Here is a 26,773-nt window from a genome sequence, read left to right as displayed (position 1 = left end):
AGCACTAACTGAAGTTTATTTAGTGCTTTATCCGGGTAGCCGGAATGTAGAGCATTGCAGTAGTCTAACCTAGAAGTGACAAAAGCATGGATTAATTTTTCTGCATCATTTTTGGACAGAAATTTTCGGATTTTTGCAATGTTACATAGATGGAAAAAAGCTGTCCTTGAAACAGTCTTGATATGTTCTTCAAAAGAGAGATCAGGGTCCAGAGTAACGCCGAGGTCCTTCACAGTTTTATTTGAGACTGTACAACCATTAAGATCAATTGTCAGAATCACCCTTTCATCAATTGTTAGATTTGTGCTCTTGGAATTCATTTAGCAGAAGTACCACAAAATCCATCAAACTTCATTTAAGTGTATTAATATAAAATGTTACAGCATTACATTCTATAAAATATATCTTCAATATAAAGACTACACACTCTCGTTGCATTCAAACAGCATACCAGTATTTTAGCTTTAAGCTACCGGCAAGTTTTGGTCTTCAGTGAGCATTTAGAACCTAGACTGCAATACAAACTGATGAACAGAGAATATCAGTTTGGATTTCAGGCTAGTTAGGACCATCATGCTTCATGTTTAGTTTCTGTTTTCGGGCTCTCCGGGATGTTTCCCCTAGGTACAGATCTAGCATCAGCCTCTCCCCCAATCCTACACCATACATAGCAGCAATTATCAAAATAGAGATTGTATGATTTGACTTCCATTTGGTTTCAAACAAACTATTAGAAAATGTAAAGTTAAATAATTTCCTACAAGTCATACAAGATTAAATCAATTGTTGACGAATAGAGTGCCTCAAACAGAACTTTCATTTGAATCTGCTTGATTGTCTTGCTTATTTACAGAAGGGGAATGGGGGTTAGAAGTGAAGACAGACTTTCTGCTTTCAAGACATTAAAATCAGTGTAAAAAAAAACTTTATTTCATGAAAATAACACCAAATACACTCTGACCTCAATGCCTGCTTTATATAGCAAGCCCCAGACAGACAGATTCACTGTCTGTAGGAGCTAACCATTTTTGTGAACAGGTTATTGGTCAGAATAATCCGATCGGATTGTGATGTCATGCTGTGGGGGCCCAAAAACTACATCCCACCTGAACAGGCAAATTCCAGGAGTAAACTAAGAGGAAATTATAATTTTCCCAATTTCAGAGTTATTTTTGACCTTGGTGGGAAAATATAATTAAATCAAGTTTTGGACTGCACTGCCCCTTTAAAAACCAGTAGCCTTGAGCAGAGATTTGACTTGAATGGATCACTGCAGCATGTCTTGACTGTTCAAGTTACCACTTCACTTGAACTATTGAAGTGCCAAGTTATCCTCAAAAGAACCCAAAGTTGGTTGAGTGGGACATAAATGCCTAATTCCAAATGATCTATAGTGCGTAATACAAATGTGATTTCTCCTGATCATTCACAATGTCCTGTTTTTCTGACCTGCATCTTATCAAAATTGACCTATCTAATGAGAAGAAACAAATTGACACCATCCTATATCTGGAAAATCACAGACAGATACACCTGCCACATTGAAGACCCCATGAAACAATCCTTGATGCATTTCACCCTCACTTGTGGTGACCCGTTAGCAAAATATACAACATTTGATTAAAAGGCATTATAGCCCCCCAATCAAATACTTGCTCAGACTATCATTGGTGTAAAACATTACAAGCGTGGGGGGGGGTTGTGCATTCTATTGACCCCCAGAGGGGAAGTCAGATGTAGAACTGATTAGGCAGCAAGGTTGTCCATAAAGGGGCGGACCAGGTTATCTGTAGAGAAGTAGAAGACCAGGCCGAAGGTGATGGCCCCCCCCAATATCCTTCTTGTATATGCCCAGCAGCAGAAGAGTGAGGCAGAGTCCCTGTGAGACACAGAAGGGGTCATTAAAAGAACATTTCAAATCCACAAAATGGGCCACATTGTGCTTAAACACAGCTCTTAGGGCAATTTCAGCTTAGCCACCACACTAAATAGGCTAGCAATCAACACCCATTCCAAAGCTTCTGCAGAAACTGCCTTTCTAATTTACCATGGGTCTGCTTACCATGAACATGTTTTTAATAACCTGCCCAGGGACTGCGGTTGAAAATTAGCCGGCTGGCTAAAACCGGCACTTTTACTGAAACGTTGATCAATGTGCACTGTCCCTGTAAAAATAAAATAAACTCAAACATTAGTTCAGACTTGTAACTGAACAGTTAATCATACATAAATACAATAGGGAAAAAAACAAAGTTAGCCTACAATTATAGTGAATAACTGTAAACCACCCTGCACAATCAATGAACCAACATCACCTAGGCCGATACGTTCACTTCCAGACTCATGGATAGAACGTTTGGAGCGTAGAATAAGGTCAAATCAAATGTTATTTGTCACGTACACGTGGTTAGCAGATGGTAATGCGAGTATAGCGAAATGCTTGTGCTTCTAGTTCCGACAATGCAGAAATAACCAACAAGTAATCTAGCTAACAATTCCAAAACGACTACCTTATAGACACAAGTGTAAGGGGATAAAGAATATGTACATCAAGATATATGAATGAGTGGTGGTACAGAGCGGCATAGGCAAGATACAGTAGATGGTATTGAGTACAGTATATACATATGAGATGAATATGTAAACAAAGTGGCATAGTTAAAGTGGCTAGTGATACATGTATTACATAAAGATGCAGTTGATAGAGTACAGTATATACGTATGAGATGAATAATGTAGGGTATGTAAACATTATATTAGGTAGCATTGTTTAAAGTGGCTAGTGACATATTTTACATCATTTCCCATTATTAAAGTGGCTGGAGTTGAGTCCAGTGTGTTGGCAGCAGCCACCAGTTCATCCAGTATGCATAATAATAACACAGTACACATTCAAAGGCGATTACTAGAATTTCAGATTACAGGTTGCCAATTATGTACCAAAGAAATCTTAATTAAAAATGAAATGTTTTTCTGTCGTGCATAATATGCAGTAGGCTATGTATTGTATAACAGCACAATCATTTTTCAGGGCTCATATATAGGCCTATGCATAAACTAATATGCTTATGGGTGTTTTGAATTAATCGTGCCCTTAGAAAGGCTGTCCACTTTGAAACAGCCACAATGACCATGTTTTCCACTCAGTTTAAACCACTCAGTTTGAAGTTTGTTGAACTTCACAGTGAGGTGAGTTTTAAAAGCACAATACTGTTGATGATAAGTGTGATTTTGCATTGATGTCAGAGTGGTTAGAGGGACAATAGAGCCCAGAGTGCCAGGCCATTAACAAGTTGAATACCACCAATGCATGTCAAGAGTGATAAAAGGAGATTACTCAACGGTCACGTGGAATTTTACTGTGGTCATGACTCATGGATATCTGAAAGGATAGGCTAGAAATGCCAAATGGCTACATTCTGATAGGCTTGGTGTAATGTTCACCAACATTGCTTACACTTGTCGTGTCTTTGGCTATGCCGGATTAAGTGATATGACATGCTATTCTATAAAATAATTTCTCCGTAATTAATATTACCTGATTTTTAAAATTTGTTTTCACCTTTATTTAACCAGGTAGGCAAGTTGAGAACAAGTTCTCATTTACAATTGCGACCTGGCAATTGAGCTAATCATGTAAATGTAATTAACTGGAGCGGAAAGACTGAGGAACAAAGGCCGAAGCTGTGCTATCGTATGCAGTCTAAATTACCGCCCATTTGGAAAAGGAAAATGCAATAAATATTTACTCTGAGCTGCGCTTCGGTAGGTTGGTGGGAGATGGAAGGCCGTGTTGCCCAACCGAGTCCCGTGTCCTTTGAAGAATGTATCTGCTGGTAAATTGAATACGTTGTAGTAACGCCGTTGTGTGGTAGACGGACCTACAAACAAGACGCACCTACAAACAAGCAAGATGTCTGGCTCTCACAGACCTGTAACTTCTTTAAGATGCTCCTTTGTCCTCCACTCGTTACCTGTATTAATGGCACCTGTTTGAACTTGTTATCAGTATAAAAGACACCTGTCCACAACCTCAAACAGTCACACTCCAAACTCCACTATGGCCAAGACCAAAGAGCTGTCAAAAGGACACCAGAAACAAAATTGTAGACCTGCACCAGGCTGGGAAGACTGAATCTGCAATTGGTAAGCAGCTTGGTTTGAAGAAATCAACTGTGGGAGCAATTATTAGGAAATGGAAGACATACAAGACCACTGATAATCACCCTCGATCTGTGGCTCCAAGCAAGATCTCACCCCGTGGGGTCAAAATGATCACAAGAACGGTGAGCAAAAATCCCAGAACCACACGGGAGGACCTAGTGAATGACCTGCAGAGAGCTAGGACCAAAGTAACAAAGCCTACCATCAGTAACACACTACGCCGCCAGGGACTCAAATCCTGCAGTGCCAGACGTGTCCCCCTGCTTAAGCCAGTACATGTCCAGGGCCTTCTGAAGTTTGCTAGAGAGCATTTGGATGATCTAGAAGAAGATTGGGAGAATGACAGATGAAACCAAAATATAACTTTTTGTTAAAAACTCAACTCGTTGTGTTTGGAGTACAAAGAATGCTGAGTTGCATCCAAAGAACACCATATCTACTGAAGCATGGGGGTGGAAACATTATGCTTTTTGGGGCTGTTTTTCTGCAAATGGACCAGGATGACTGATCCGTGTAAAGGAAAGAATGGGGCCATGTATCGTGAGATTGAGTGAAAACCTCCTTCCATCAGCAAGGGCATTGAAGATGAAACGTGGCTGGGTCTTTCAGCATGACAATGATCCCAAACACACCGTCCAGGCAACGAAGGAGTGGCTTCGTAAGAAGCATTTCAAGGTCCTGGAGTGGCCTAGCCAGTCTCCAGATCTCAACCCCTTAGAACATCTTTGGAGGGAGTTAAATCCATGTTGCCCAGCAACAGCCCCAAAACAATCACTGCTCTAGAGGAGATCTGCATGGAGGAATGGGCCAAAATATCAGCAACAGTGTGTGAAAACCTTGAAGACTTACAGAAAACATTTGACCTCTGTCATTGCCATCAAAGGGTATATGACAAAGTATTGAGATAAACTTTTGTTATTGACCAAATACTTCACCAAATAATTTGCAAATAAATTCATTAAAAATCCTAGAATGTGATTTTCTGGATTTTTTCCCCTCATTTTGTCTGTCATAGTTGAAGTGTATCTATGATGAAAATTACAGGCCTCATCTTTTTAAGTGGGAGAACTTGCGCAATTGGTGGCTGACTAAACACTTTTTTGTCCCACTGTATGTACATGTAGGTAGAGTTAAAGTGACTATGCATAAATAATAAACAGAGTAGCAGCAGCATAAAATACGGGGTGGGGAGGGTAAAATGCAAATAGTCTGTGTACCCATTTGATGAACTATTCAGGAGTCTTATGGTTTGGAGGTAGACGCTGTTTAGACCTAGAATTGGCACTCCGGTACCATCTGCCGTGCGGGAGCAGAGTGAACAGTCTATGACCAGGGTGGCTGGAGTCTTTGACAATTTTTAGGGCCGTCCTCTGACACCGCCTGGTAATGAGGTCCTCGATGGCAGGAAGCTTGGCTCCAGTGATGTGCTGGGCCATACGCACTACTTTCTGTAGTGTCTTGCGGTCAGAGACTGAGCACTTGCCATACCAGGCAGTGAATGCAACCAGGATGCTCTCGATGGTGCAGCTGTAGAACTGTATTAAAGATCTGAGGACCCATGCCGAAGCTTTTCAGGCTCCTGAGGGGAAATAGGCTTTGTCGTGCCCTCTTCAATACTGTCTTGGTGTGTTCGGACCATGATAGTTTGTTGGTGATGTGGACGCCAAAGAACTTAAAGGCTCTCAACCTGCTCCACTACAGCCCCGTCGATGAGAATGGGGGCGTGCTCGGTCCTCCTTTTCCTGTAGTCCACAATCATCTCCTTTGTCTTGATCATGTTGAGGGGGAGGTTGTTGTCCTGGCCCCAGACAGCCAGGTCTCTGACCTCCTCCCTATAGGCTGTCTCATCGTGGTCACTGTTGTCATCGGCAAACTTGATCGTGTTGGAGTCGTCCCTGGCCATGCAGTTATGGGTGAAAAGGGAAGGGGACTGAGCACGCAACCCTGAGGGGCCCCTGTGTTAAGGATCAGCATGGTGGATGTGTTGTTACCTACCCTTATTCAGACAGAGAGAGGTTGAAAATGCCAGTGAAGACACTTGTCAGTTGGTCAGCGCATGTTCGGAGTACACGTCCTTGTAATCCACCTGGCTCTGCGGTGAATGTTGACCTGTTTAAAGGTCTTACTCACATCGGCTACGGAGAGCGCGATCACACAGTCGTATGGAACAGCTGATGCTGTCATGCATGCTTCAGTGTTGCTAACCTCGAAGCGAGCATAGAAGTAGTTTAGCTCTTCTAGTAGGCTCATGGCTGTGTGTAGTCTAATAGTTTGCAAGCCCTGCCACATCTGACAGGCATCGGAGCCGGTGTAGTACGATTCAATCTTAGTCCTGTATTAACGCTTTACCTGTTTGATGGTTCGTTAGAGGATATCACAGAATTTCTTATAAACGTCCTGGTTAGAGTCCCACTCCTTGAAAGCGGCAGTTCTACCCTTTAGGTCAGTGTGGATGTGATCTGTAATTCATGGCTTGTGGTATGTACATACGGTCACTATGGAGACGATGTTATCAATGCACTTATTGATGAAGCCAGTGGCTCATGTGGTGTACCGCTCAATGCCATCGGAAGAAACCCGGAACATATTCCAGTCTGTGCTAGCAAAACAGTCCTGTAGCTTAGCATCTGTGTCATCTGACCACTTCTTTATTGACCAAGTCACTGGTGCTTCCTGCTTTAGTTTTAGCTTGTAAGCCAGAATCAGGAAGACAGAATTGTGGTCAGATTTGCCAAATGGAGGGCGAGGGAGAGCTTTGTACGCATCTGTTTGTAGAGTAAAGGTGGTCTAGATTTTTTCCCCCTCTGGTTGCACATTTAACATGCTGATAGAAATGAGGTAAAACGGATTTAAGTTTCCCTGCAATAAAGTCCCCGGCCACTAGGAGTGCCGCCTCTGAGGGTTTTCCGGTTTGCTTAGGGCCGTATACAACTCATTGAGTGCAGTCTTAGTGCCAGCATCGCTTTGTGGTTGTAAATAAATAGCTACAAAGAATATAGATTAAAACTCTTGGTAAATAGTGTGGTCTACAGCTTATCATAAGATACTCTACCTCAGGCGAGCAGAACCTCGAGACTTCCTTATATTCCGCGCACCAGCTGTTGTTTACAAATATACATAGACCAGAGGCCGCTGTTCTATCCTGCCAAAAAAGTTTTAAAAAGCTTAAAACCCACCCGCTGTATGTTATTCATACAGCTGGCGGGCAGACACAGCAGAGGTTCAAACTTTAGAACCCAGTTCCTGCATTTGAATATAAAATGGATTTTATCAAACAAAACTATGCTACATGTTATCTCTGGGACCCTCAGGATGATAAATCAGAGCAAGATTACTAAATGTAAGTACATTATTTACCTTCAGAGGTGAATGTATCAAACCAGTTGCTGTGATAAGTTGTTGTTGTTGTGCACTCCCCTCAAAACAATAGCATGGTATTATTTCACTGTAATAGCTACTGTAAAACACACCCATGAACTTGTTTAACACGATACACTTTGTTGCAAAACATTTTACTACGGTGTGCCCCAATGAACAAAACCTTGTACTTACATGAATATATGAGTGCAGGGAAGGTGGGCTCTTTACGCTCCTGTGCTGTCTCCACAAGCATCCTTAGAGGACCTTTGGGGCACAAGACTGCAACCAAATCTGCAAACAAAGGAAAACAGCATGACACAGGAATTTCTGAGTGAGCCAAAAAGTACTGAACTACTGGAAGAATGATTGCAACATCTATGCATGATGAAATGGCACACTTTTTGATAGGTGGTGCTCAGCTAATAGTCAAGGTCTGTACAGCAGCATGATAACTGGTCTACCATTAACACCTATGCCATTAAATCAAAGGGCACGTCCAGAAACAAACTGTAGCCTCTACCCATCTTGGCTAAGATCTAAAAGGATTAGATAGGTATACGTAATAAGAAGGTAGATTCACCTTGCACTGGGATAGGCAAGGTGGATTTTTATTTGTACCCCTTTTTCATGGTATTCCGGACAATGCTAGACAGTAGAAACCAACAACAATATGTACTCTGAGCCCTCTCACTCACCGTAGACAGAGATGGCTCCCAGGATGACCCAGGCGGACCACTCGGGCAGGTACTTGATGAACACCAGGGCCAAGAGGGCTGAGATGGCGATGAGGTAGGCCTGCTGCAGCTGCAGGGGCCTCTTCCAGTGTATGCAGATTATTCCCACCGCCCCAAAGTTACAGATGATGATGGCTACTGTGGGGTAATCCATGGCCATGTTGTAGGTTTTAAATACCTCCCTGGATAGGAAGAGAGAGAAATGTCAAATCAAACTTTATGTAAAAGTGCATTTAAACCTCAAACCGCTTTACAGACAAGGGATGTATCTCAATTGTCCTAGTTGCTTCCTTTCCTATCCTTCATCCATAGTGATTAGAGGACCGATGAATATCCTTCCTTTCATCTGCCTTGTCTGTTAGGATGAGGAATTCACATTAAAAACTGTTGAGATACTCCCATTCAGTTTGAACTGAGGAATTAGAATGCTGCCTTTGATGTACAGTACTAGTCAAAAGTTTGGACAAACCTAATCATTCAAGGGTAATTCTTCATTTGTACTATTTTCTACGTTGTAGAATAATAGTGAAGACATCAAAAACTATGAAATAACACATGGAATCATGTAGTGACCAGAACAAAAAAAAGTGTTTAAAAAATAAAATAAATATATATATATATATATTGATTTGTTTAAGTAGCCAACCGTCACACACTCTTGGCATTCTCTCAACCAGCTTCATGAGGAATGCTTTTCCAACAGTCTTGAAGGAGTTCCCACATATGCTGAGCACTTGTTGGCTGCTTTTCCTTCACTCTGCGGTCCAACTCATCCCAAACCATCTCAATTGGGTTGAGGTCAGGTGATTGTGGAGGCGAGGTTCTGATGCAGCACTCCATCACGCTTCTTCTTGGTCAAATAACCCTTCACAGCCTGGAGGTGTGTTGGGTCATTGTCCTGTTGAAAAACAAATGATAGTGGGACTAAGCACAAACCAGATGGAATGGCATATCACTTCAGAATGCTGTGGTAGCCATGCTGGTTAAGTGCGTCTTGAATTTGAAATAAATCACTAACAGTGTCACCAGAAAAGCACACCTTCCTCCTCCATGCTTCACAGTGCGAACCACACATGCAGAAATCATCCGTTCACCTACTCTGCATCTCACAAAGACACAGCAGTAGGAACAAAAAATATCAAATTTGGACTCATCAATCCAAAGTACAGATTTCTACCGGTCTAATGTACATTGCTGGTGTTTCTTGGCCCAAGCAAATCTCTTCTTATTGGTGTCCTTTAGTAGTGTTTCTTTGCAGAAATGAAGGCCTGAAATGAAGGCCCATGAAGGCCTGATCCACGGAGTCTCCTCTGAACAGTTGATGTTGAGATGTGTTTGTTACTTGAACTCTGAAGTATTTATTTGGACTGAAATTTCTGAGGATGGTAACTCTAGTGAACTTATCCTCTGCAGCAGAGGTAACTCTGGGTCTTCCTTTCTTGTGGCGGTCCTCATGAGAGCCAGTTCCATCATAGCGCTTGATGGTTTTTGAAACTACACCTGAAGAAACGTTCAAAGTCCTTGAAACGTTCCGGATTGACGGACCTTCATGTCTAAACCTCTCTGGGATCGTTCGGGACGCTAGCGTCCCACCTCGCCAACAGCCAGTGAAATTGCAGGGCGCCAAATTCAAAAACAGAAATCTCATAATTAAAACTCCTTAACCATACAAGTATTTTACACAATTTTAAAAGATACGAGAAGTGTTAATCCAACCACAGTGTCCGATTTCAAAAAGGCTTTTCGGCGAAAGCAGAACATATCATTATTATGTTAGGTCAGCAACTAGTCACGGAAAGCATTCAGCCATTTTCCAACCAAAGAGAGGTGTCACAAAAAGCAGAAATATACAGTGCCTTGCGAAAGTATTCGTCCCCCTTGAACTTTGCGACCTTTTGCCACATTTCAGGCTTCAAACATAAAGATATAAAACTGTATTTTTTTGTGAAGAATCAACAACAAGTGGGACACAATCATGAAGTGGAACGACATTTATTGGATATTTCAAACTTTAACAAATCAAAAACTGAAAAATTGGGCGTGCAAAATTATTAAGAAATGTCACAACTTTTAACAAGGCACACCTGTTAATTGAAATACAATCCAGGTGACTACCTCATGAAGCTAGTTGAGAAAATGCCAAGAGTGTGCAAAGCTGTCAAGGCAAAGGGTGGCTACTTTGAAGAATCTTAAATATATTTTGATTTGTTTAACACTTTTTTGGTTACTTCATGATTCCATATGTGTTCTTTCATAGTTTGATGTCTTCACTATTATTCTACAATGTAGAAAAAGAAAAACCATGGAACGAGTAGGTGTCCAAACTTTGGACTGGTACTATAAGTGAGGACAGTGGGGATCTGTTTAAGTTAAATCTCTGGCCCAGGGACTAAGGTGATCTTTCAGATCTTTCGGACAGTTCTTTAATTAAGAAAAGCTGAGGGGGGAGAAGTTTGAGCCAACAAAGTTAGTTAATACACTAGTGTGGTGGAAATTACTTTAAGCCGTAAAACAAGTGACATCCTATTCCCTATATATAGTGCACTACCTTTGACCAGAGCCATGAACTAAGCCCATATAAAGAGCCTATATATTATTTGAGACAGCCTTCCTGTCCCGCTCTCTCCTTGAAACAACCACAACAGCCAGGCAACATGATACCATACGACTGACTACAAACAATTGCAGGTAGGGACACTCACCCCAGGTACATGAAGCTGAACCAGAAGAGCAGCATCAGCTTGGACAGGATGAGCCATCCGTGAATGAACTAGGACAAAATTAACCATGACACAGAGCATTAGAATATAGCACTCCAAGTTTGGGGCCTGTTCAGGATGTAACGTTACAGAACCTTTAGATAGAAATGTACAGTGTAAAACATATGATTACATGTCAGATAGAATACCAGAGAATCGTGTCCACTCTATTTCTATCTGCAACATTCAGAATACACACCCTAAGTCTGTCTCACCTTGTAGCAGCGGTACTTGTAGAGCATGACCACTAACTATTAGTGGGGGAAATGCAGAACTGACCCTGGATCAGCATCAGGGGCAACTTCACTCTAAATCTAATATCATCTACACCTAATCTTTATCTCAGGAGGAGTGGCCAACCATCCTTCTCAGATTACTAGCTAGCTACCCTCCTGCAGGATTTTGCTAGCTAGCTACCCTTCTGCAGGATCCAGCCCTACTCGAACACACCGTATTCTACAAAATCAGGTTCCAGGTTTCAGGCTGTTATAGTAGGGCTGGAGCAAAAGCCTGCACACCCCGTAGCTCCCCATGTCCAGAGGGAGGGTTGGCCACCCCTAATTTAGCCTTAGTTCCAGCAAGATAGATATGAACTTACCTTGTACTAAAGTTTTGGAAAACCAGTCAAATATTCAAGTAATAGAGACATTAGTGTTTACTAAATTCTAAGCATGTCAGTGTCAAATCACAGGAAAATATCCCTTAAGGATCTGTCATAAAGATATGCAAGAACCACTTCTTCTCATAATGTCCTGCATAGAAGCATCTCATCTCATATTGTCACGCAAAGAAGCATCTCTCATATTACGCTTGGTCGTGTTCATTAGGGAACACAAAAATGAGCATTTCTTATTGGAAAGATCCAGATAGCAGCCCATCCCCACTTCTGTCCGTTTGATGCCTCATGAACATAACCCAAGGTGGGCTGCTAAACGGAAGGAGAAAAAAACAACACTTACAGCTACTGTCAGTTCTTCTCAGTGTGGAACCTGACCGACTTTATGGTGGCTACGACCACCATGCAAAGGGTGACGGGGACGAACACCATGATGACATGCTTGGCGCCGTACTTGAGTGTGAGCTCCTCGTCTTCTTCCAGGTCTATGTGCTCCTGCTCCGTGGCACTCCTGTTCAGGCTGGGGGGGGGTTCAGCTGCAGGCTCTGGGGCCATTAGGCGCTGCTGCAAGGTAATGGAGCATTTTCTAGCATTGCTTATCACATGGAAATACTACATGGTGTGAATAATAGTGTTATTATTGCACTATGAAGAAGTCAATAAAAAATAGTAAGTCGTGGCTGTGATACCCACTGTAATATCTTCATCACAATCACTACTATCTAAGTGCTGCAGACACTTGATTCAAAGGCTCTTTCTCAAGTCATGCTAAACTCCTTGCATCCTCTCCCCGACTTCTCAAAATGCGTTGAGGAGGGTCCAGGGAGCGACCTTGGACCATCTCCTCCAATACATTTGCAAAGGAGGTGAGGAGATTGCGATTCCTTGTATCCTAAGACCAATTGAGATAGAGCCATTGAAATGATCCAAGGTGTCCCCGCTGTGGGAAAGGGCACTTGCCCAACAGTGCAGAGGACACCTACCCTGGGCTCCATGTCTGCAGGCTGGGTTTGGTCGGGGTCTTGTTGGTAAAATGGCACAGACGGTATCTCGGATGCAACCTGAGCCTGTCCTCTCTTTGTAGGTGTCCCCTTCACTGTCCGAGGTACTCATGGATAGAATGTTAGCAACGGCAGAAGAGGGCACAGCTGCAAAATTCTACAAATGAGTCAAGACAAAATTCATTGCGACGTTTCTGACAAAAAAAAACGGAGAAACTGCAACTTTACTGACGCTCAATCATTATAGTCCCGCAGGCTTTTTTTGACATACTCGATTATCAAGTATGTTGATGTCGAAAAACGTAGCCCAAAACTGCATACATCATTTCAGGATACTCAAACGTTATCTGTTGCTAGCTAAAAGGAGGATTAGCTCCAATGGATTGATTTAGCCACTACAGTCCGGTATTTAGAACAGATTGTGAGAAGTGCAAGTTAGCTTGCCGGTTAGCTAGCTAGCTAAGAAAAAAGCGGTACGTTTTTAAACGTATCAAAGTACCTCCTTAATCCACAATTTGACATCAACAAGCCCAAGGAAACCGCACCCGTTCTTTGATGAAAGAAAGCGCTTCTGCAATTGCTCTTATCTCCGACGACATGCTGAATGGCAACAAGGAAGTCCTCAGCTGATAAAAATATACATAAAAAATATGTTTATGAAACTTGCAAACACAACCCCCTCATTTTACAGTGACAACAGAAATTCTACACACCCTTTCAAATGTTTTATTGCCTTAAAGCCTGGAATTAAAATGCATTAAGATACACCCCCCTACAAATCAATCCCTAAACTTTAGACCTCAGCTGAATCTGGTAATTAATTACGTGGTGTTACCTTGGATTGAAAACTGTCATGGTCAAAACGGATAGATTCAATGGTTGTAAAGATGGGGAGAGGTCTGTCCATAGTAAAGAGATGCTCTGCTTTCTTTGACACCACACTAAAAAAAGCAACTCCTGCAGGATCTTTTGTTGATTATCTTGATTATTGTCCAGTCATGTGGTCAAGTGCTGCAAAGAAAGACCTAGTTAAGCTGCAGCTGGCCCAGAACATAGCGGCACATCTTGCTTTTCATTGTAATCAGGGCTAATATAAATACTATGCATCACATATTTTTATAAGAAACATTAATGTGCTGAAAATTCCAAATTGTTTACATAGTCACAAGACATGCCACTGGGGGTCTTTTCACAGAACAAATTCAAGAAAGCGTACAGTATTATATAGAGACATTATTGCATGGAACTCCCTTCCATCTCATATTGCCCAAATGAACAGCAAACCTGGTAAAAAAAAAAAAGATAAAGCAACACCTTACAGCACAAGGCCTCTACCCTATTTGACCCAGATATTTTGTTTGTATGTAATGATGTGTAGGCCGTTATTTTATTTACAGTTGAAGTCGGAAGTTTACATACACCTTAGCCAAATACATTTAAACTCAGATTTTCACAATTCCTGACATTTAATCCTTGTAAAAATTCCCCGTCTTAGGTCAGTTAGGATCACCACTTTATTTTAAGAATGTGAAATGTCAGAATAATAGTAGAGAGATTGATATATTTCAGCTTTTATTTCTTTCATCACATTCCCAGTGGGTCCGAAGTTTACATACACTCAATTAGTACTTGTTAGCACTGCCTATACATTTAAAAAAAAAACTTGGGTCAAACATTTCGGGTAGCCTTCCACAAGCTTCCCGCAATAAGTTGGGTGAATTTCGGCCCATTCCTCCTGACAGAGCTGGTGTAACTGAGTCAGGTTTGTAGGCCTCCTTGCTCGCACACTTTTTCAGTTCTGCCCACAACTTTTCTATGGGATTAAGGTCAGGGCTTTGTGAGGGCCACTCCAATACCTTGACTTTGTTGTCCTTAAGCCATTTTGCTACAACTTTGGAAGTATGCTTGGGGTCATTGTCCATTTGGAAGACCCATTTGCGACCAAGCTTTAACTTCCTGCCTGACTGATGTGTTGAGATGTTGCTTCAATATATACACATAATTTTCATTCCTCATGATGTCCTCTATTTTGTGAAGTGCACCAGTCCCTCTTGCAATAAAGCACCCCCACAACATGATACTGCCGACTCCGTGCTTCATGGTTGGGATGGTGTTCTTTGGCTTGCAAGCCTCCCCCTTTTTCCTCCAAACACAACGATGGTCATTATGGCCAAATAGTTATATTTTTGTTTCATCAGACAAGAGGACATTTCTCCAAAAAGTACGATCTTTGTCCCCATGTGCAGTTGAAAACTGTAGTCTGGCTTTTTTATGGCGGTTTTTAAGCAGTGGCATCTTCCTTGCTGAGCGGCCTTTCAGGTTAAGTCGATATAGGACTTCTTTTACTGTGGATATAGATACTTTTGGACCTGTTTCCTCCAGCATCTTCACAAGGTCCTTTGCTGTTGTTCTGGGATTGATTTTCACTTTTCGCACCAAAGTACATTCATCTCTAGGAGACAGAACGCGTCTCCTTCCTGAGCGGTATGACGGCTGCATGGTCCCATGGTGATTATACTTGCGTATTATTGTTTGTACAGATGAACGTGGCACATTCAGGCGTTTGGAAATTGCTCCCAAGGATGAACCAGACTTTTTTTCTGGGGTCTTGGCTGATTTCTTTTGATTTTCCGATGATTTTAAGCAAAGAGGCACTGAGTTTGAAGGTAGGCCTTGAAATACATTCACAGGTACACCTCCAATTGACTCAAATTATGTCAATTAGCCTATCAGAAGCTTCTAACTCCATGACATCATTTTCTGGAATTTTCCAAGCTGTTTAAAGGCACAGTTAACTTAGTGTATGTAAACTTCTGACCCACTGGAATTGTGATACAGTGAATTATAAGTGAAAGAACCTGTCTGTAAACAATTGTTGGAAAAATTACTTGTGTCATGCACAAACTAGTTGTCCTAACCGACTTGCCAAAACTATAGTTCGTTAACATGAAATTTGTGGAGTGGTTGAAAAAAAAGTTTTAATGAGTCCAACCTAAGTGTATGTAAACTTCAGACTTCAACTGTATGTAGTTCTGTCCTTGAGCTGTTATTGTCTATTAATATTCTGTATTATGCAGTGGTGGAAAACGTACCCAATTGTCATACGTGAGTAAACGTAAAGATATCTTTATGGAAAACTACTCAAGTAAAAGTGAGTCTCCCAGTAAAATACTACCTGAGTAAAAGTCTAAAACTATTTTGTATCAAAAGTAAATGTAATTACAAAAAATGTACATAAATATCAAAAGTAAAAGTATGAATAATTTCTAATTACTTATATTAAGCAAACCAGTAGGCACAATTTTTTTTTAATTTTTTTTTTTTACATTTACGGATAGCCAGGGGCACACTCCAAAACTCAGACATAATTTACCAACAAAGAATTTGTGTTTCGTGAGCCCGCCAGATCAGAAGCAGTAGGGATGACCAGGGATGTCTTCTTGATAAGTGTATGAATTGCACCATGTTCTGTCCTGTTAAGCATTCAAAATGTAACGAGTACTTTTGGCTGTCAGGGGAAATGTATCGAGTAAAAAGTACATAATTTTCATTAGGAATGTAGTGAAGCAAAAGTAAAAGTTGTCAAAAATATTAATAGTAAAGTACAGATACCCAAAAATTAAGTAGTACTTTAAAGTATTTTTACTTAAGTACTTTACACCACTGGTATTATGTCATGTTTCGTGTTTTGAATTGACCCCAGGAAGAGTAGCAGCTGCTTTCGCAATAGCTAATGGGGATCCTAATAAACAGTGGTGCAAAGTACTTAAGTAAAAATACTTTAAAATACTACTTAAGTAGTTTTTGGAGTATCTGTACTTTACATCTTTGACAATTTTTACTTTTACTTCACTACATTCCTACAGAAAAGAATGTACCTTTTACTCCAATTCACACACTTATCAAGAGAACATCCGTGGTCATCTCTAAGGTCTCTGATCTGGCAGAATCACTAAACACAAATGCTTCATCTGGAGTGTGCCCCTGGCTATCCATAAATAAAAAAACAAGAAAATGGTGCAGTTTTGGATTAAGATATCTTTACGTTTACTCACGTATGACAATTGAGTACGTTTTCCACCACTGCATAATACAGAATAATAATAGACAACAACAGCTCAAGGACAGAACTACATACAGTTAAAGTCTGAAGTTTAGCTGATCTAGGGAATAATCATCAACTCAAATCAAATGTTATTTGTCACAACAGGTGTAGACTTGACTGCGAAATGCTTACTTACAAACCCTTACCCAACAATGCAGTTCAAGATAGAGTTAAGAAAATAGTTACTAAATAAACTAAAGTAAAAATACTTAAATAGAAATAAAAAGTAACATAATAAAAACAATGAGTCTATATACAGGGGGAACTGGTACTGACTCAACGTGCTGGGGTACAGGTTAGTTGAGTTATTTTGTATATGTAGGTAGGGGGAAAGTGACAATGCATAGATAATAAACAGTGAGTAGCAGCAGTGTAAAAACAAAGGGGGAGTCGTCAATGTAATTAGTCCGGGTGGCCATTTGATTAATTGTTCAGCAGTCTTATGGCTTGGGGGTAGAAGCTGTTAAGGAGCCTTTTGGTCCTAGACTTGGTGCTCCGGTACCGCTTGCCGTGCAGGAGCAGGAAGAACAGTCTATGACTTGGGTGACTGGAGTCTTTGAAAACATTTTGGCCTTCCTCTGACACCGCCTAGTATATACAGTGGGGAGAACAAGTATTTGATACACTGCCAATTTTGCAGGTTTTCCTACTTACAAAGATTGTAGAGGTCTGTAAATCCAGAAAAGCACATTATATGATTTTTAAGTAATTAATTTGCATTTTATTGCATGACATAATTATTTGATACATCAGAAAAGCAGAACTTAATATTTGGTACAGAAACCTTTGTTTGCAATTACAGAGATCATACATTTCCTGTAGTTCTTGACCAGGTTTGCACACACTGCAGTAGGGATTTTGGCCCACTACTCCATACAGACCTTCTCCAGATCCTTCAGGTTTCGGGGCTGTCGCTGGGCAATATGGACTTTCAGCTCCCTCCAAAGATTTTCTATTGGGTTCAGGTCTGGAGACTGGCTAGGCCACTCCAGGACCTTGAGATTTTTCTTACGGACCCACTCCTTAGTTGCCCTGGCTGTGTGTTTCAGGTCATTGTCATGCTGGAAGACCCAGCCACGACCCATCTTCAATGCTCTTACTGAGGGAATTAGGTTGTTGGCCAAGATCTCGCGATACATGGCCCCATCCATCCTCCCCTCAATACGGTGCAGTCGTCCTGTCCCCTTTGCAGAAAAGCATCCACAAAGAATGATGTTTCCACCTCCATGCTTCACGGTTGGGATGGTGTTCTTGGGGTTGTACTCATCCTTCTTCTTCCCCCAAACACGGCGAGTGAAGTTTAGACCAAAAAGCTCTATTTTTGTCTCATCAGACCACATGGCCTACTCCCATTCCTCCTCTGGATCATCCAGATGGTCACTGGCAAACTTCAGACTGGCCTGGACATGCGCTGGCTTGAGCAGGGGGACCTTGCATGCGCTGCAGGATTTTAATCCATGACGGCGTAGTGTGTTACTAATGGTTTTCTTTGAGACTGTGGTCCCAGCTCTCTTCAGGTCATTGACCAGGACCTGCCGTGTAGTTCTGGGCTGATCCCTCACCTTCCTCATGATCATTGATGCCCCACGAGGTGAGATCTTGCATGGAGCCCCAGACCGAGGGTGATTGACCATCATCTTGAACTTCTTCCATTTTCTAATAATTGCGCCAACAGTCATTGCCTTCTCACCAAGCTGCGTGCCTGGTGTATTTTATACAGGTAACGAGTTCAAACAGATGCAGTTAATACAGGTAATGAGTGGACAACCTCTCCTTGTACGCATTCATTGCGATCGCCATCCGTCTGGATAATCTACTTCTCGAGCATCGGTACTCTCATTGCTTCTCTCTCTCCCTCAGTGAACACCTTGGATCAGAGCCTGAACCCATGGAGGTAGGGGACACACGGCTCCCCGCGGTGGAGCGACGCAGACGGAGACAGCTGCGGCTCTGTCTCTATTGTGTTCAAGGAGGGCTTCAGCAATGTCCGGTTTGTCCCAACTCGGGATCTACGAGACCAGAGGGACTGTCACGTGATCTTCCACCTCCTGGGGCAGGTGTGAGTATCCCCTAATCATCACTTTCTGCCAAACCCTTTTTGGTGTCGATCACACTATTTGAGTGTCCCTCATGTACTGTTTCTACAGCGTTAGTGAATTCCGGTGCCATGGGGAACGTTATTGACTAGACCCTTGCCTTCCCTCTTAACATCACCTCATAACCGCTCTCCTTTTCTGGTTCAAGCCCTCAGTAATCGACCACAAGGTTCCGGGTCCATCACACACATCACCAAACCACTCACCCTCACCATGGAGTCCATCCATCAGGAGAACATTCCCTTCTTCATCACCAGTGCACCAGCTCACAAGATCATCCTCGGCCTCCCTTGGCTTCAACGCCATAACCACACAATCTCATGAAAATCACGGACTGGGCACCCGAATGCCGGAGGACCTGCTTTCCTGTCCCCTGTGGTTCCACGTCGGTTGAGAGTTCTGTGGTTGCCCTTCAGCTCAACATCCCGGAGGTATATTATACCAGGACCTGCTGGACCTGCTGAAACCAAGGCCATGGAGGAGTACATCCCAGTCATATCTACTTCCGGCGCCGACAGAGATGGCCGCCTCGCTTCTTTTTTTTCATTTTTTTCAAGCATTTCGCTACACTCGCATTAACATCTGCTAACCATGTGCATGTGACAAATAAATTTGATTTGAAACATGACAAATAAAACTCATCCAGCTTCTAGGACTGTTGTTTCTACCAGTGATCCTAGCAAGCATTTGTTCATAAGATGCTACCTCCAACATTGATTCTCTCCACTGTTTCAGAGTAGGAGTGGCAGGACCCTTCCCTCTGGCCGGCTTCATCCTGTGGCTGGAGCCATGCATCGGGCTCCAAACCTTGACGGTTTACTTACCACCGGACTTGGCAGCTATTATTACCCGCACCTGCGCTTCATCATGAGGTACACCTGGACTCCATTACCTCCCCTTTATCTGGCACTCCCTTAGGTTAATTCCCCAGGCAGTATGGTTTCTGTGTTTCATGTCAAGACGCTACTCCTATGTTGTATTGTTCAATGTTCTTTGTTTTATTAAACTTACCACCTGCACCTGCTTCTCGACTTCTCGGCTTCTCAACCTGCACCTGTTTCCCAGCATCTACATTACACAAGGAGCTTTCAAAAGAACTCCGGGACAAAGTTATGGAAAGGCACAGATCAGGGGATGGGTATAAAAAGATTTTAAAAGCCTTGAATATCCATTGGAACACGGTCAAGATGATTAAGAAGTGGATGGTGTATGGCAAGACCTTGCCTAGATCAGGCCGTCCCTCAAAACTGGATGACTGATCAAGTAGGAGACTGATCAAAGAGGCTACCAAGAGTCCAATGGCAACTTTGAAAGAGCTACAGGCTTTTATGGCCAAGACTGGTCAGTGTGCATGTGACAACAAAAACCCAAGCACTTCAAACAGGATTGAAGATGGGATGGGATATCTTGAGTAATGGCTTCCTTCTTGCCATCCTATCATACATGCCAAATTTGTGGAGCAGAGGAGGCTGGTAGGAGGAGCTATAGAAGAACAGGCTCATTGTAATGGCTGGAAAGGAATAAATGTAACGGTATCAAACATGTGGTACCATCACACAGATGGAAACCACTTTTGACTCAATTTCCATTTGTGCCATTCCAGCCATTACAATGAGCATGTCCTCCTATAAGCTTCTCCTACCAGCCTGTTTGGCCCTGTCTGGGGGTATCATCGGATGGGGCCACAGTGTCTCCTGACCCCTCCTGTCTCAGCCTCCAGTATTTATGCTGCAATAGTTTATGTGTCGGGGGGCTAGGGTCAGTCTGTTATATCTGGAGTACTTCACCTGTCTTATCCGGTGTCCTGTGTGAATTTAAGTATTCTCTCTCTAATTCTCTCTCGGAGGACCTGAGCTCTAGGACCATGCCTCAGGACTACCTGGCATGATGACTCCTTGTTGTCCCCAGTCCACCTGGCCGTGCTGCTGCTCCAGTTTCAACTGTTCTGCCTGCGGCTATGGAACCCTGACCTGTTCACCGGACGTACTACCTGTCCCAGACTTGCTGTTTTCAACTCTCTAGAGACAGCAGGAGTGGCAGAGATACTCTTAATGATCGGCTATGAAAAGCCAACTGACATTTACTCCTGAGGTGCTGACTTGCTGCACCCTCGACAACTACTGTGATAATTATTATTTGACCATGCTGGTCATTGTTAAGTAATTTTGTAATCAATGTTCATAAATTCCAATTATCTTTATCTGTCTGATACCCAGAGGTAGTAAAGTTCTGGTCTTAAATAAAACAGACAGAATTCCCAGCTCACAATTGATCAGATCCCGATTTATTTGAGAGGGCTCTACAGTTTACACAAATACATTCCTTTTATACCATCCTAACCTACGCACATACATACACACCAACATAGGGATTTTCTCATGACTCTCACCACAGTTTATAACCACTCAGCTGACAGTTCCAGGCTCCCCCAGATACTAGAGCTCTGGAAGGGTTCTCGCTGTCCTATCTTCCCAGATTTACATCCAGGTCGGTTCAAACATAGGTTAATGCGCCTCTCTGTTCTCTTTATACCCCCACATACACTCCTTTCTTCCTAGGTACATGCAATATAACCCCTTCCTAATGAACAAACATTATTTAACACTACAAGAAAGTCAGGGTAGAATTCTTGCCAGTTATAGTGCCGTACACCTCATTTAGTCATTATTCATAAAAGAATCCCTTAACAGGAATTTATGAAAATTTAACATCTTGGCCATGTTCTGTTATAATCTCCACCCGGCACAGCCAGAAGAGGACTGGTCACCCCTCATAGCCTGGTTCCTCTCTAGGTTTCTTCCTAGGTTTTGGCCTTTCAGGGGAGTTTTTCCTAGCCACCGTGCTTCTACACCTGCATTGCTTGCTGTTTTGGGGTTTTAGGCTGGGTTTCTGTTCAGCACTTTGAGATATCAGCTGATGTAAGAAGGGCTATATAAATTAATTTGATTTGATTCTCATAGTCAGGGACTGTGGCACTCATCAGGGGCCTCATTTATAAATGTTGTGTAAGCACAAAACATGCATGCGCCAGTTTTCACGCAAAAAGTTGGCATTTATAAAAACTGAACTTGACGTGAGAAAGTTCTTATCCTCCCACAAACTTTAGACCATGCGTAGGCTACGCACAGTTTCTAGTGTAATATTGCCTTGCAGGAAGGCAAAAGTAGCCTTAAAACATATAGTAGAATTTAACAGGTGAACAGACAGTTGATATTTTGCATGGAAGTGCGCAGGCTATTGTTTGAATGTTAAATGATGAGACAGAGGCATTGATGCGAGTAACCAGTCTTGTTCAGTACATGACAACACATCCGGGTATCTCAAGCACCCCGGTAAAACACAAGAGTTGCAGTAATGAACATTTACCAACACATGGCATCACTGTGCCATCTTACACCCATAACATCTTCCATTTAATAAAATAGGACAGGAGGTGTCAATTCACTAACAAAACAAACCTAGTAACAATTTCCAACATGAACAGTTTAGTAATTTTTTTCTTTTTTTTCCAGGTAATAACAACACATTTTGATATTCTCTTCACTTTTATCTCTGTCAACAATCCCTGATGGGAAACCTACAGATTAAGTCTTTTTGGTGGCTGGGACAGACGCCCGCAGCGTGAAAAGACGGGGCTTGTCTGCGAGGACTGCGGGTTCCCGCACAGGCGTGTCACCTGAATGTCTAAGGGGAGAATTGATGGGCGAGGGAGCGGCCGACCTGTGATCCCCTGGCTCTTCGCCCAGTGCCTCAGGCCCCATGTGACTTTCTGGGGTTCTGTCTTTTGTCATGCGACCCCTTTGACCATCAGGGTTCTGAGTAGGTGCTGGCTCAGCAATCCGAAGGTCAACCCTGTTACGACGGTACAGTGATCCATTCACTTCGACCAAGTAGGAGCGTGGTGCCACTTTCTGTACACAGGATCCGAGTCTCCAGAGGCCTGTCCGGTCCCCTGGTAGTGGCTTCATTCGCACCGTTTCACCCACCCAGAGCTCAGGTAAGTCTTTTGCTGATTTGTCGTAGATGAACTTGGAGACCTGTCTTCTGTGACGTAGCTTCACCAGCACGTCTGTCACCACACATGGCTCCAGGAGAGTGCTGGCTACTGGCAGAGCTGCTTTTAAGCGCCGTGCCATGAGGCGCTGTGCCGTCCATGCCTTCTGTAGGGGTATTGCGCCACTGCAGGATTGCTTTCCAGGCATCTTTGCCCTCTCGCAGAGCCTTTTTGCAGAGGTTCTTTGCGATTTTTACTGCGGACTCTGCCTTCCCATTAGCTTTTGGGTGTCGTGGTGATGAAGTGACGTGCTCGAATTCCCATCCTGCAGCAAATTTTCGGAACTCAACTCCGGAGAATTGGGGTCCATTGTCTGAAATTACCCTATCTGGCTGGCCATAGCGGGCAAACTGAGCCTTGCAGCGTTTGATCGTTGTCTCTGCTGAGATGTCGGGGAGGAGGTCGATCTCCCAAAAGTCTGAGTAATGATCGACTACCAGCAGAAAGTCTTTGCCACTGTGCTGGAAGAGATCTAGACTTACTATCTGCCAAGGGCGCATCGGTAGCTCGTGGGACATCATCGTCTCCCTCTGTTGCTCAATGGCATATTCATTGCAGATTGTGCATTTACTGACATAGTCTTTAATTTCACTCTGCATTCCTGGCCAATACAGTGTGTCACGTGCTTGTCTGTAACAGGCCTCACCTCCTATGTGACTGGAGTGCACGCGTGCCAACATCTCAGGGCGCAGAGACCGGGGAATAATGACTCTCTGACTCTTGAATATTACTCCGTTTTGAACACTGAGCTCCTCTTTGACTGGCCAATATTCTCTGACGGCTAAAGCAGTTTCTTCCCTGCAGTCGGGCCAGCCCATCAGAATCACAGACCTCAATGCCTGGAGTTGCCCGTCCCTGTCTGTGTGCTGTCTGATTTGTATAAGGCGCTGGTCCGTAACATTAAGGTAGTCAGCCTGGTTGATGTGTTCAACATCCACTTGCTCTGTTTGTAAGCTGCACACTGCGTGTTGTTCATGCATGGAGCGTGTGCCTGATGCAGTAGCCCTGCTGAGCGTGTCACTCACATACATCTCTGGCCCTGGCTTATACACCACCTTGAGGTTGTAGTTTTGTAGGGCCAGTAGCATGCTCTGCAGTCGTTTTGGGGCATTCAGGAGAGGCTTGCTGAATATAGCAATAATAAGGGGCTTGTGATCTGTCTCTGCGGTAATATTGCCGCGCCCGTACAGGTAGTGGTGGAAGCGTTGGCATGCAAACACAATGCTGAGGCACTCCTTCTCTATCTGGGCATAGTTCTGCTCTGTTGGGGTGAGTGCCCTAGAGGCGAATGCCACAGGCTGGCCCTCCTGCATGAGGCAACAGCCAAGTCCATACTGGCTTGAGTCACTCTGAATCGTGACAGGTTTTGACACATTGTAGTATCGCAGTACAGGTGTCTGGGTGTCTGCAAACTTTCTACTATTAAACTCGGACAAAACAGAGATGCTTGTACTAGGTCCCAAGAAACAAAGAGATCTTCTGTTGAATCTGACAATTAATCTTAATGGTTGTACAGTCGTCTCAAATAAAACTGTGAAGGACCTCGGCGTTACTCTGGACCCTGATCTCTCTTTTGAAGAACATATCAAGACCATTTCAAGGACATCTTTTTTTCCATCTACGTAACATTGCAAAAATCAGAAACTTTCTGTCCAAAAATGATGCAGAAAAATTAATCCATGCTTTTGTCACTTCTAGGTTAGACTACTGCAATGCTCTATTTTCCGGCTACCCGGATAAAGCACTAAATAAACTTCAGTTAGTGCTAAATACGGCTGCTAGAATCCTGACTAGAACCAAAAAATTTGATCATATTACTCCAGTGCTAGCCTCTCTACACTGGCTTCCTGTCAAAGCAAGGGCTGATTTCAAGGTTTTACTGCTAACCTACAAAGCATTACATGGGCTTGCTCCTACCTATCTCTCTGATTTGGTCCTGCCGTACATACCTACACGTACGCTACGGTCACAAGACGCAGGCCTCCTAATTGTCCCTAGAATTTCTAAGCAAACAGCTGGAGGCAGGGCTTTCTCCTATAGAGCTCCATTTTTATGGAACGGTCTGCCTACCCATGTCAGAGACGCAAACTCGGTCTCAACCTTTAAGTCTTTACTGAAGACTCATCTCTTCAGTGGGTCATATGATTGAGTGTAGTCTGGCCCAGGAGTGGGAAGGTGAACGGAAAGGCTCTGGAGCAACGAACCGCCCTTGCTGTCTCTGCCTGGCCGGTTCCCCTCTTTCCACTGGGATTCTCTGCCTCTAACCCTATTACGGGGCTGGGTCACTGGCTTACTGGGGCTCTATCTTGCCGTCCCTGGAGGGTGCGTCACCTGAGTGGGTTGATTCACTGTTGTGGTCATCCTGTCTGGGTTGGCGCCCCCCTTGGGTTGTGCCGTGGTGGAGATCTTTGTGGGCTATACTCAGCCTTGTCTCAGGATGGTAAGTTGGTGGTTGAAGATATCCCTCTAGTGGTGTGGGGGCTGTGCTTTGGCAAAGTGGGTGGGGTTATATCCTTCCTGTTTGGCCCTGTCCGGGGTGTCCTCGGATGGGGCCACAGTGTCTCCTGACCCCTCCTGTCTCAGCCTCCAGTATTTATGCTGCAGTAGTTTATGTGTCGGGGGCTGGGGTCAGTTTGTTATATCTGGAGTACTTCTCCTGTCCTATTCGGTGTCCTGTGTGAATCTAAGTGTGCGTTCTCTAATTCTCTCCTTCTCTCTTTCTTTCTCTCTCTCGGAGGACCTGAGCCCTAGGACCTGAGCTCCAGGACTACCTGACATGATGACTCCTTGCTGTCCCCAGTCCACCTGGCCATGCTGCTGTTCCAGTTTCAACTGACCTGAGCCCTAGGACCATGCCCCAGGACTACCTGACAAGATGACTCCTTGCTGTCCCCAGTCCACCTGGCCATGCTGCTGCTCCAGTTTCAACTTCCACCTGACTGTGCTGCTGCTCCAGTTTCAACTGTTCTGCCTTATTATAATTTGACCATGCTGGTCATTTATGAACATTTGAACATCTTGGCCATGTTCTGTTATAATCTCCACCCGGCACAGCCAGAAGAGGACTGGCCACCCCACATAGCCTGGTTCCTCTCTAGGTTTCTTCCTAGGTTTTGGCCTTTCTAGGGAGTTTTTCCTAGCCACCGTGCTTCTACACCTGCATTGCTTGCTGTTTGGGGTTTTAGGCTGGGTTTCTGTACAGCACTTTGAGATATCAGCTGATGTACGAAGGGCTATATAAATAAATTTGATTTGATTTGATTTGATTTGGGTGACCGGTTGTTTTATTTCCCTCACTGCTGCGTCATGTTTTGGGAGCCAATGCCAGATGGTGTCCTTGTCCATGAGCCTCCTCAGTGGCTCACACACTTCAGAGAGCCGCGGTAGGAATTTGGCCAGGTAGGTGACGAATCCGACGAAGCGCTGCACTCCCTTCACGTCAGATGGGTGGGGCATTTCCAAGACAGCCTTCACTTTTTCAGGATCCGCCTTCAATCTGGTGGAGGACAAGATGTGCCCATGAAAGCGGACCTCTGGCACTTTAAACTGAAGCTTTTTTATGCTTAGCCTTAGCTTGACCTGTCTGCACCTGACCATCAGGGCCAGCAGCTTGGCGTCATGGTCACATTCTGCCTCCTCATCACTGTCCCCACAGCCCACTACGAGAATGTCATCTGCTATGGGTTCCACGCCACTGAGTCCCATCAACAGCTCATGCTGTTTCCGCTGATACACCTCTGGAGCCACGGAGACACCAAACGGAAGCTTCAACCACCTCTTCCTGCCCCAGGGTGTCCAAAAGGTGGTCATGTTGCTGCTGGGCTCGTCGAGCTTGCACTGCAGGAAGGCATCTCTGGCATCCACGAGCGTGAAGACTATGGCCT

The 26,773-nt window shown here is 43.6% G+C and overlaps 1 protein-coding gene across 1 annotated transcript; it reads right to left on the bottom strand.

Annotated features, from left to right (window-relative positions):
- Positions 1 to 344: 344 nt before the first annotated feature.
- Positions 345 to 13,893, bottom strand: LOC112237712 (presenilin-2-like). The gene is made up of 7 exons (XM_024406314.2): positions 12,617 to 13,893; positions 11,988 to 12,197; positions 11,233 to 11,268; positions 10,961 to 11,028; positions 8,220 to 8,440; positions 7,717 to 7,815; positions 345 to 2,165 (listed from the first exon to the last, which is right to left on the bottom strand). Exons 1-7 carry the CDS (start codon positions 12,626 to 12,628, stop codon positions 2,059 to 2,061), a joined length of 753 nt encoding a protein of 250 aa, XP_024262082.1. The 5' UTR covers positions 12,629 to 13,893; the 3' UTR covers positions 345 to 2,058.
- Between the last annotated feature and the right edge of the window lie 12,880 nt (positions 13,894 to 26,773).

Source organism: Oncorhynchus tshawytscha, linkage group LG32 (assembly GCF_018296145.1).
Source record: "Oncorhynchus tshawytscha isolate Ot180627B linkage group LG32, Otsh_v2.0, whole genome shotgun sequence".
Lineage (NCBI taxonomy): Eukaryota > Metazoa > Chordata > Actinopteri > Salmoniformes > Salmonidae > Oncorhynchus > Oncorhynchus tshawytscha.
The sequence above is the reverse complement of the archived record's forward strand: the minus strand, read 5'-3'. Positions and strand labels throughout refer to the sequence as shown.